General features: G+C 41.9%; 1 protein-coding gene across 11 annotated transcripts in view; it reads right to left on the bottom strand.

Moving 5' to 3' along the window:
- Positions 1-12333, bottom strand: part of runx1t1 (RUNX1 partner transcriptional co-repressor 1) — a 77374-nt gene that overhangs the window by 4581 nt on the left and 60460 nt on the right. For 10 of the 11 annotated variants that reach the window (XM_052023355.1, XM_052023363.1, XM_052023364.1 and 7 more), the window contains one exon: positions 10967-11160. In XM_052023355.1, the coding sequence (XP_051879315.1) occupies positions 10967-11160 (194 nt within the window). The remainder of the gene's footprint in view (positions 1-10966; positions 11161-12333) is intronic. The other variant, XM_052023357.1, reaches the window with a different exon arrangement.

Raw genomic sequence — 12333 nt, 5'->3', positions numbered from 1 at the left:
CAGTTGATTGTAGAATCAGCTTTACATGAGTGAAGGCTAGTGTCTGAACACCGGCTGTGGGGGAAAAAGGCAAGTGTAATACTTATTTTGTATTATGAATTATTTGTGTTTTATTTAAATTTAAAAGACTATATTCTTTTAAAACATATTCAAATTTATTTTGATTCTTTGAATTTTTTTGCTTTCAGAAACTGTTAAAATCTCTATAAAAGCCTTTAACTGTCAGCAAGCTGACAAAAATTGTTAGGATATTCCAGGGGCAAGGCTTCGGAAAACAATGCCCAATACCTGCCGGCCGCTCGTGCACCGATCAGATGTGGAACCCCAGCTTGTCCAGCCTTCCTCATTCAGAAAAAGTAAACACAGGCAGGCACGTACCACAGATAGTAAATCTAGACTGCAGGCTGAGTCCTGGATAACTCATGAGGACAAGTTAGAGTTCTGGAGCAATACAGCACGGATCCAGACCCTTCGGCCCAATGAGTCCATGCCAACCACATTGTCCAGCTAGCTAGTCCCAATTTCCTGAATTCGGCCCATTATCCCTCTAGGTCTCTCCCCTCCACGTACCTATCCAAGTGCTTCCTAAGTGATACTATTGTATCTGCCTCAACCAATTCCTTTGGCAGCTCATTCCATATACTCACTTCTCTCATGAAAAAGTTGCCCCTTAGGTCGCTTTTAAATCTTTTCCCTCTCACCCTAAGTCTATACCCCCAAGTTTTGGACACGTTCCAAGCAATAAAGACCTAGCTTGGTCAACCTCTTTTCAGGCCCTCTCGTCCTGGAACATCCTTGTAAATCTTTTCTGCACTCTTTCCATTTAACACAACTTTCCTATAACAGGGTGACTAAAACTGTGCACAGTACTCCAAGTGTGGCCTCACCATTGACTTATACAACTGCAACATAATGTCCTAACTACAACACTCAATGCCCTGATTGAAGGCCAGCATGCTCAATGCCTTTTTCACCACCCTGTCTACCTGTGACAATGCTTTCAATGAACTATACACTTGTACTCCGAGGTCCCTCTGTTCCACTGCACCCCCTAGTGCTCTACCATTCACAGTATAATCCCTACATTGGTTTGACTTTCCAAAATGCATCACCTCACACTTATCTGTACTGAAATGCATTTGCTACTCCTCGGCCCACTTCCCTAACTGATCAAGATCCCCCTGTAGTCTACGATAACCTTCTTCACTATCAACATCACCTCCTAATATTGTGTCATCTGCAAACTTACTGATCAAGTCTTTTGCATTCGCACCCAAATCATTTATATAAATAACGAATAACAAATGTCCCAACACTGACCCCTGTGGCACACCACTAGTCTCCAGCCTCCACTCCGAGAAACAACCATCAACCACCACCCTCTGCTTCCTACCTCTGAGCCAATTTTGAATCCACCTAACTAGCTCTCCCTGCATTCCATGGGATCTAACCTTCCAGACCATGTGGGACCTTGTCAAAGGCCTTGCTGAAGTCCAAATAGACAATATCCCCTACCCTGATCTACCCTTTTTGGTTACCTCTTCAAAGAACTCTTAAAAGATTTATCAAGCACGACTTTTCACGCACAAAGCCATGCTGACTCCTCTGAATCAGTCTCTGTCTGTTCAAATGCTGGTAGATCCTGTCCCTCAGAATTCCCTCCAGTAACTTTCGCACTACTGATGTCAGACTGACTGGCCTGTAGTTCCCTGGCTTCTCCTTGCTACCCTTCTTAAACAACGGAACCACATTAGCCACCTTCCAGTCTTCAGGAACCTCACCAGTGTATAACAGTGAAGAAAATATCTCTGCAAGGGCCTCTGCAATTTCTTCTCCAGCCTCCCACAAAGTCCAAGGATGCACTTGGTCAGGCCCTGGGGATTTATCCACCTTAATGTGCTGCAAGGCTGCAAATACCTCATTCCTGGTAATATAAATGTTCTCCATAACATCTCCACTTGTTTCCCTTATCTCTTATCTCTCGAGCAATCATGATTTTTTTTCTCAGTAAACACGGAGGAGAAATATTCGTTAATAATCCCACCCATCTCCTACGGCTCGAGACATAGGCGGCCCTGCTGATCTCTAAGGGGACCTATTGTCTCCCTAGCCACCATTTTACTCAATATATCTATTGAACCTCTTGGAATTTCACTTAACCTTACCTGCCAGATGCATCTCATATCCTCTCTTTGCCCTCCTGATTTTCCTCTTAAGAGTATTCTTAATCTTTTTATAGTCGTCAAGGCATTCACTCATCCCCGACCATCCCCCGAGCTTCCTTCTTTTTCTTGACCAGAGCCTCAATATCCCTCATCAGCCAAGGATCCCTAAACTTGCCAGGTTTACCCTTCACCTTAACGGGAACATTCTGCTCCTGGACTCTTGATATCACACTCTTAAAAGCCTCCCACTTGCCATTCATTCCTTTCCCTTCAAACAGGCTCACCCAATCGGCCTCTGCTAGATCCTGCCTAATTCTCCCAAAATTAGCCCTGCTCCAGTTTAGGACCCTAACCTGTGAACCTGTCCTATCCTTTTCCATCACTATCTTAAAACTAATAGAATTATGGTCACTGGAGCACTTTGGCAAAGAAGGAAGCATACATTGGGTTTCAGTTCCTTGCCCTGCCTCATTCCCTAAGAGGGGAGGTCCAGTCTTGCATGCTCCCAAGTAAGTCCCTCCATATATTGACTCAGGAAATGTTCCTGGACACATTTTACAAAATCCACCCCATCCAGGCCCTTAACATTCTGGGTGGCCCAGGGAAATTAAAATCTCCCACTAATACAACCCTTTTATTCTTACATCAATGAGCAATTTCTCTACACACCTGTTCCTCAAGTTCCCGCCGACTATTGGGGGTCTATAATACAGCCCCACTAGAGTGACCCTCCCATTCCTGTTTTTAAGTTCTACCCATATGGCCTCACTAGACGTTCCTCCAAGGATGTTGTCTTTAAGTACTACTGTTATGTCCTCCCTTATCAAAAAGACAACACCCAGTTGTGGCCCAAACACAGATCTTTGCAGGACACCACGAGTCAATATCATGCAAAGATTGGTGACTTACCAATCTTTTCTAGACTCTGTCAATGGAAAAAGATTTCAGAAGTGTAACAGCATTTAGCACTTCTGACCAAGGATGAATACCCATACATTTGAGACTACAGTAACCCCTTAACTTTCCCAGGACTATGTTCCAGAAATGGCTGCAAATCCTAAAAACTACAAATACCATTTATTTCCCAGTGACTCCAGCAGATTACCTTCTAGGCAGGGTTTACAGAGAGGAAAAAGTCTTTTGTTGGGAGATTTGCCTTAAATCCTATCAAATTCGTAAGTCACTTGGATTCAGTGGTGGGACATTTAAAACTCACTGCAGAATGGCTAGATGTTGGGGAGGAGTTGCGTTTTGCCACCCTGTTGAAACATTTCACTCTTTTATATGTAAAGCAGAATTTCCCTTGGGAATGTCTCAAGGTTTAAATTGTCTGAATAATTTCCTCAGAAGAATTAAAAGTTGAAAGGTCTCCTCAAGCCATAGTCTACAAAGACTATGGGATGTGGGTGGCATTAGATACTGCCTGCACAATTTCTTCTGTTGTGTTGCAGCCATGTAGCAGCCTCACCAGAATCCTGCACCAGTGGGTTTCAACCACAAACTTGCCAAACTACAAAAATAACTATGCAAAAGTTAACAGTTTACTGTATCATTTTTATCTGTTTTGCTGAGACCTTGGCCGCAGACTGAGTTCTGGTGAGCCTTGTTCAAATGGTAGAGTTCTTCTGTTCCAGAACCGTACCAGTGTCCAATGAGATGGACTCATTTACTTTCCTACATCAGGCTTTCAGTCCTTTGCAACCGTAATTCATTTGTCCCAATGCCAATTTATATTTTGCCCAGGTAATGGTCCAGAGATCATAACGTTTGAGCTCTTTTAACTTCTGTATTTTAGAGTGCCTTTCTCAGGACTTTCCAAGATAGTCCAATATCAATTGATGTACAGCAAAATAAACCATCAGAGAATCTAATTCTAATGAAAGTTGGCCAGGAAGTATGGATAATATCCAAAAGGTGATAGAGGGTATTCTGTATCCACTTGAATGGGTAGAGGAAGTTTGATTTAAAAAACTCATCTGAGAATTACCATACTCATAATACAGCCGGCATTTTAGGGACATATCTCTTCCTTAGTTAATGCCCCTTTCAAGATGTTAATCAGTGTAGGCAGGAGATCTTCCTTCCTGAAACCTTTTCCCCTATTTTGACATATATCAACCTTGCAGCTTGGTTCTGGATTGTCCCTGGGCTGAAGGAGGTGTATTCTGGTTATGTTTCAGAAGCCTGAACTATGGATAAAGCCTATTTCAGTGGATATGATCCTAATCATCATTAGGACCATCCACAGCCATAAAAGGGGATTTTGTTATAACAAACATAAATAACATTTCTGTAATACAATCAAGTGTTTGAAGTCAAATTGATTACAAGACTTCCTTGTCAAACAACACAATTTACAAATAACAATCAAATTGGCCGTGGAGATCTTTTTAGAACTTATTTATATTTCCATTAAACCAAAGAGACATTATTTGCTGTACATTGGTTTTAGTTCCATGATGGTAGTCATGGGTTCTGGTTCAACTGCAGAGAGTGAGCATAAGTTCCAATCAGGCAGTGGTGGATAAGGTGCCGACACAGTTGAGATATCCTTAGTGTACTGTAGCAACAAGAGCTGTCATGGAGAAAAAGGTGGGATGTAAGAGCCACAATGAACCAGATGGTCTTTTACTGTGTTGCAATTTTCCATAATTCTATGGAAGTCTCTCTATCCTCGGTAATTATCACATGTCAGTGAATAAGCCATCTGTAATGGATGAGTGCAGCTCCAGCAACACATATGCATGCATATCTGTTTGCCATAATGCCTACTTTGTAGTTTGCATCAATAGGCTCTTACTACAGGAGATGTGCATTACCTACAACTGCAAATTAGAACATTTCCTCAAGTGGCAACAGTACAAAACAGAAAAAAGCTTGTGAACCAGAATAGATAGTGCATTCTTGCTGAACTGACCGGTATGATGTTAAGCCACTTGGAGAACTGAGCTTCTAGAAGCACTCTCCAGGCTTTACTGACCTCAAAGTGGACAGCCACTTTGATGCTCCAATTGTGCAAATGGTACAAAAAGCAGCTCGAGTTTATTCTTCCTAATATTAACCAAATGCATTTAGGACCTTTTTTGTGGTAACTGGGGAATGTTAGCATGGCTACAATTCCTGCTATCTCCAACTGCTCTGAAAACACGGTGCCATGTCTTATTTATTTGATGCTTCTGTTCTGTTGAATATACATCTGGCAGTAAATTCAAGTTACAATCTTGCTGATATGTGCCTGCAAGACAACAGTGCTCATACGCTTCTTTGTTGCTGGTGTACCATCAAAGTAAATTTGGCAATTTACTGATAGTTTCAGTGCCAAATTATCTACCTACATGAATGGTGCCACAGTGCAGGTATCTTTTTATTCAAGTGACATACCCTAATGAAAATCCAAAGGAATTTCATGTAGCTTTCTACACTGGCTCTCACAACTAAGGTGCCTGGATTGCACCCTTCAAAAAGGAAAAGTTCGTGCAACTTGTAACAATTCCTAAAGGGGAGAGCACAAGCCCCCCACTGTGCTTCACTCAAAGAGAAACAGACATGAGTAGAGCTGGTCCACGCATGGGGAGAGGTCATATTTACCCTGGGGTCAAGATACATTTTAGGTCTACAGCCAAGGATGGCTGGCAGGAAGTAGCAGCAGAGCTGTTCTCCAGAAACTCGACAGCTTGAAATACTTAGCATTGCAGAATAGTACAGCACAGGAACAGACTCTTCAGGCCACAATTTTGTGCCAAATTAATTAAATGCCAAACTAAACTAATCCCTTCTGCCTACACAATGTCCATATCCCTCCATTCTCTGCACATTTATGTGCCTATCTAAGATCTTCAGAAATGCCTCTATCATATCTGCCTCCACCACCACCCCTGGCAGCACATTCCAGGCACCCACCACTCTGTGTAAAAACCCTGCCCCGCACATCGCCTTTGAACTTACCCCCTCTCAGTTTAAATGCATGCCCTCTGGTATTAGACATTTCGACCCTGGGAAAAAGATACCAGCTGTCTACTCAATCTATGCTTCTTATAATCTTATAAACTGTTATAAGTATTGGTATTGGTTTATTATTGTCACTTGTACCGAGGTACAGTGAAAAACTTGTCTTGCATACTGATCGCACAGGTCAATTCATTACACAGTGCAGTTACATTGAGTTAGTATAGAGTGCATTGATGTAGTACAGGTAAAAACAATAACAGTACAGAGTAAAATGTCACAGCTACAGAGAAAGTGCAGTGCAATAAGGTGCAAGATCACAACAAGGTAGATCGTGAGGTCATAGTCCATCTCATTGCATAAGGGAACCGTTCAATAGTCTTATCACAGTGGGGCAGAAGCAGTCATTAAGTCTGGCGGTACGTGCCTTCAGGCTCCTGTACCTTCTACCGGATGGAAGAGGAGAGAAGAGAGAATGTCCCAAGTGGGTGGAGTCTTTGATTATGCTGGCTGCTTCACCAAGACAACGAGAGGTAAAGACAGAGTCCAAGGAGGGGAGCTGGTGTCTGTGATGTATTGGGCCGTGTCCACAACTCTCTGCAGTTTCTTGCAGTCCTGGGGAGAGCCGTTGCCGTACCAAGCCGTGATACATCCTGATAGGATGCTTTCTGTGGTGCATCGGTAAAAGTTGGTGAGAGTCAAAGGGGACAAACCAAATTTCTTTAGCCTCCTGAGGAAGTAGAGGCGCTGGTGAGCTTTCTTGGCCATGGCATCTATGTGATTTGACCAGGACAGGCTGTTGGTGATGTTCACTCCCAGGAACATGAAGCTCTCAACCCTCTCGACCTCAGCACCATTGACGTAGACAGGTGCATGTACACTGCCCCCTTTCCTGAAGTCAATGACCAGCTCTTTTGTTTTGTTGACATTGAGGGAAAGGTTGTTGCCATGACACCATTCCACTAAGCTCTCTATCTCCTTCCTGTACTCCGACTCATTGCTGTTTCAGATACGGCCTACTACGGTGGTATCATCTGCAAACTTGTAGATGGAGTTAGAGCAAAATCTGGCCTCACAGTCATGAGTGTATAGGGAGTAGAGTAGAGGGCTGAGGACACAGCCTTGTGGGGCACCAGTGTTGAGAATAATCGTGCCGGAGGTATTGCTGCCTATCCTCACTGATTGCGGTCTGTTGGTTAGAAAGTCAAGGATCCAGTTACAGAGGGAGGTGTTGAGTCCTAGGTCTCGGAGTTTGGTGACAAGCTTGCTTGGAATCATTGTATTGAAGGCAGAGCTGTAGTCAATAAACAATAGTCTAATGTAGGTGTCTCCATGACCTCACCTGAACATCTGCTCTATCCCATACAACAGATCATATCATTATAGTCACTCAAGCAGCAGGTCACACTTCCCTTCCTCAATAAAAGACAGACAGTGAGGTTAGCAGAGGAGGGGCAGGCTCACAGTAAGTCCCTGTCCAAAATCCTCATTTCTTTCAACGACAGCCAAAGAGACAACTGCTCAACAGGTAATCCAACCACATCATGTGTCCACTTCACTAATTTGTCTCTTTGTCTTGCTCACCACAGTAGTAAGAATTGCCTACCTGTCACTCCATACAGGTGGTGGTTCCTCGAGGGAATCAGAGATTGCCCAGTCTTGAGGAGAGGTCCTTCCACCTGCTGAACGGGGAGTCTGCCAAGCATCATGCCCTTGGACGTAATCTCCTGTTCTCAAATGCTTATACCTCTTTGATGCAGGATGACCTTGGGGAAATTGACCCTCTTTTTTCATTGAGGTTTGGCTCGCTGAGTCATTACTGCTTACGGCTGCCATCACTAAATACGATGAACCACAGCTTCACTTGTTCTTTCGTTCATTGGTGACTCAGTGTTAACTTATGCAACATCTGATCTTGTGTCCCTGACATCAATGACAGGTCTACATCTTGAAACATTCCTGTCTTCCTTGTCACACACTGATGGTGTGTATTTGTAACAATATTTGTTCAAAGTTTACATCTCCAGCATGTGATTATTTTCTTTAAGTGGAAAAGCTGTTTTGAACTCAGTCTGAACAGACACAAAGTTATATTGTTAGGGATCTCAACCTCTGAAAATTTAGCCAAATGTAATGATTCGAAACATCCTTGAAACATAGTTTACTTTTTTTTGATTTTGCAACCACCTTGACATGTAAGCATTGTATATATACTCAGCTATAGTAATTACGAACCAAGTTGCTACATTACATAACAATTTTCTTCACTCCTGTGCTTCAGCAGCTGATACTTTAAAGGTCTTCTGCTCAAGAATATGCTACACATTAAGTGCTAATGTAAGGAAGATAACCATTCTCCAGGCACAAGAAACCTTCATTAGCATTAGAGAGTCACAACTCTGACTGCTAATTTTCACTAAGCACCTAATGACCCTGCACTGTCTATAACAGCTACTGGGCACCCTGCTGTTGCTGATGGCTGGCTTTTCAACATCTTAGCTTCAAAACACACTGAAAGAAGGATTTTAGCAGTGGCAGCCAACAATTTTTATTTAAAATAGAACCATCTCAACTGCACTTGCTATTTTACACTCCCATTGCTATCAGTAAGTCTACAGAAATTAATTGTTTGTTGAGAGAAAAACAAAATACAGCTACATGTATGATAACTGTAATGAAATTTAAACTAATGTCTTTAAAATAAAAAATCAGTAAACCGTTGGTTAAAATGTATCCAATATTCTGATGATATTTGCATTTCTCAGCTATTTTCAACACAAAGGCAACAATGAAAGGTGATGCATAGACTTTGACATTTTTGAAGTGGTATTCAACACACAAACAAATATGATTAATTAACATAGTAGTGGAATGTTGTAAAGGCCAATTTTTTTTGAGGTGTTAAGATTCTGTGCCAGTATTAATGGAATCCTTGAAAAGGTTTTTGAAAAATAAAAAAAAGGCAATGTTTTCAAATCTTATTTCAAATCTGTTGTAGCCAGTAGAAAGAACTGGCAGCAGAATAACAGGAGCCTGATTTACACCACATGAACTATTCCATTGTAGAATTAGCAAGGACCAAACACACCTGTTTGTTTTTAGACCAGAGCCATTTCACACAAGATCATTTACAAAGAGTGAAAAAGTCAGAAAATCATTGTCAGATGGAAGAGAAACAGGTCTTTGGCCCACCATGTCTACGCTGACCATCGAGAACACATTTCTATTAATCCCATTTTCTAGCTTTTGGTCTATAGCCTTCCATGTCTTAGTGAATGAATTGCTCATCTGGATACTTCTTAAATGTTGTGCAGATGCAATGTAGAAAGTATCCTGACTGGTTGCATCATGGCCTGGTACGGCAATTCCAATGCACAGGAATGCAAGTGGCTGTAGAGGGTAATAGACACAGCCCAGTCCATCACAGGCATAGCCCTCTCCACCATTGAAAGCACTGACATGAGGCGCTGCCTCAATAAGGTGTTATCTATCATCAAGGATCCCCACCATCTGGGTCATGCCCTCTTCTTGTTGCTGCTGTCGGACAGGAGGTACAGAAACCTGAAGTCACACACCACCAGGTTCAGGAACAGCTACTTTACTACAACCATCGGGTTCTTCAACTGACCTGCACATCCCTGACCCTACTTCAGTAATGGAACCACGTCTTGCACTGCCATGGACTTGTTTCTAATTGTGTTTTGCACTAATGTCTTGTTTTGCAGTCTTGTTCTTCACTGTATTGTATAATTTATGTACAATTTATGTATAATTTATGTTTTGTGCATTGTCTGAACCTATATGCCTGTAATGCTGCTGCAAGCAAGTTTTTCCATTGTACCTCACTGTCCTTGTGCATTTGACAATAAACTCGACTTGACTTGAAAGTCTCTGCCTCTAACACCTCCTCAGGCAGTGTGTTCCAGATTCCACCTACTGTCTGAAAAAAAAATTCTTTCTCAGAACCTCTAGCTTTGCGGTTAGCGCCAGTTAGCTATTAGAGCACCAGTGATCGGGGTTCGATTCCCGTCGCTGTCTGTTAGGAGTTTGTAATTTCTTCCTGTGTCTGTGTGGGTTTCCTCCAGGTGCTCCAGTTTCCTCCCACATTTCAAAAAAGATGTATGGGTAGGTCAATTTGGGAGTTTAAAATGGGCGGCACGGACTCGTTGGGCCGGAAGGGCTTGTTACTATGCTGCAAATGAAATGAAATGAAATTTTAAAAAACTCCAACCACTTGCCTTAAACCTACACCCTCTGATTTTAGACACTACTGCTATGGGAACGTTTCTTACTTTCTACCTTATTTATGACACTCATAATTTTGTATACCTTAGGGCTCAGACAGAATGGAAAATCTTACTGCCTTGGTTCATGTGTGGAGAATAGTCAACAGGAAAAAGTAGAAGACTGCTATACTTCATGCGATCATATCTCAATACAAGAATAATCATTGAGAAAGCAAAACACTGACTTGGATATTCACATAGATCCTGCATCCGCAGATCAGAAGCCTGATTGCTCTGAATTATTAGCCTACAGTTCTTCCAAAAGGTAAGGGAAAAGGAACATCCAGCTTTGCATTCTATATCCCTGCCCCTGCCCATCTTGTGCTAGTGCTCATTTTTCAATGGCCAAATGACCCAATTCTACTCCTATATATTATGGTCTTACAGTGGTCAGTGCCTCCATTCCAACTGGTCTGGTTCCTGTACTAAATTAAGATCTTCCATCATTTTCCCTAAGCATTTACAACAGGAATGCATTGAAAGGAGAGCGCTTATTCACCATGATGTAGTCAAAACAACATCACATCAAATTAGATTTTGCAACCAAGAATTGGAAATAACGGGAGATTCTACCTCACTGGAATCCTCCTGCTGGTTAATAATTGCGAGTGCATCTTCTGCAGCTTGTCTTTTCGCATCTGCTACTGTGCGCTCCATTTTGGCTCTCTCTGTAGCAATCATGTCATGGGCCTTCCTCTCTGCTTCTGACACAGCTTTCTGCAGCTCAGACATTGCCTGGCGCTTCACTTCATTCACTGCCTCTTCTGTAAAACATGAAATGTCTAATAAGTTCACACATTCTGTCCAATAGAGTTATGCCCAAAATAATAAGGAGTCACTCAGTAAGTATCTTTCATTAAAATTAACTGGTATAATTACAAGTATAGCACACTCCTCCACAATTGCTTTTATCCATTATAATTTCCTCACTTACAAAAGCTAAGTGACAATGATGAATGCAATATTTAATAGGACCTAATCATTAGGCTGGAATATTGCACAAATTAACACTATTAGAACTGATTATGCCATGTTTTATGGAAGTGATTCACTATCTGCTTAATAATTTTTGTACCATTATATTGACTTAATAAAAAATGTGAGAATTACTTGACTAACGTAAGTACACAGAGTTCTGCTGTAATAAGTATTAAAATATTTAGGGGTATGTATTTATTTATTCATTAGTTCATTCTTAAAGATGTGGGCAGCACTGACAAGGTCAACATTTAATGGCCATTTCTAATTGCCCTTGAGAAGGTGGTGGTAATCCACTCTCTTGAATCGCTGGTGTCCTTCTGGTGAAGGTACTTCCACAATTTTGTTCGGTAGGAGGTTTTAAAATTTAGACCCAATGACGATGAAGGAATGGTTAGAATGGTTAGAATGGTTCCAGAAAAGGTTAGTACATGACTTAGAGGGAAGCTGCAAGTGGTAGTGTTCTCAAGCACTTGCTGCTTTCGTGCTTCTTTGTGGTGGGATGGCGCTGTCAGAGTTGCTTGGGCAAATAACTGCAATGCATGTTGCAGACTGTACACACCAGACACCAAAGGAAATGAATGTTCCTGATGGGTAGCAATCAAGGAGAGACATTTTGTCCTGGATTGCGTTGAAGATTCTTGAGTGTTGATGGAGTTGCACTCATCCAGGAAAGTGGAGACTATTCCATCGTGCTCCTGACTTGTGCTTTGTCGATAGTGGAAAGATTTCAAGATGTCAAGAATGAGTCACTTGCTGCAGGATATCCAGCATCTGATTTGTTTTTGCAGCCACAGCATCTATGTGACTAGTCTGAATGAGCTTCTGAAGGGGGCTCTTGGCAATGGACTGTCAAGAGTAGGTGGGTAGAATCTCTCGTTTGGTGATTGTTATTGCCTGGCACGTTTATGATGTGAATGTTACTTGCCAATGTGCTCAAGCGTTATCTAGATCTTGTT

This window comes from Pristis pectinata, chromosome 9 (genome assembly GCF_009764475.1).
Source record: "Pristis pectinata isolate sPriPec2 chromosome 9, sPriPec2.1.pri, whole genome shotgun sequence".
Classification (NCBI taxonomy): Eukaryota; Metazoa; Chordata; class Chondrichthyes; order Rhinopristiformes; family Pristidae; genus Pristis; species Pristis pectinata.
The sequence above is the reverse complement of the archived record's forward strand: the minus strand, read 5'-3'. Positions and strand labels throughout refer to the sequence as shown.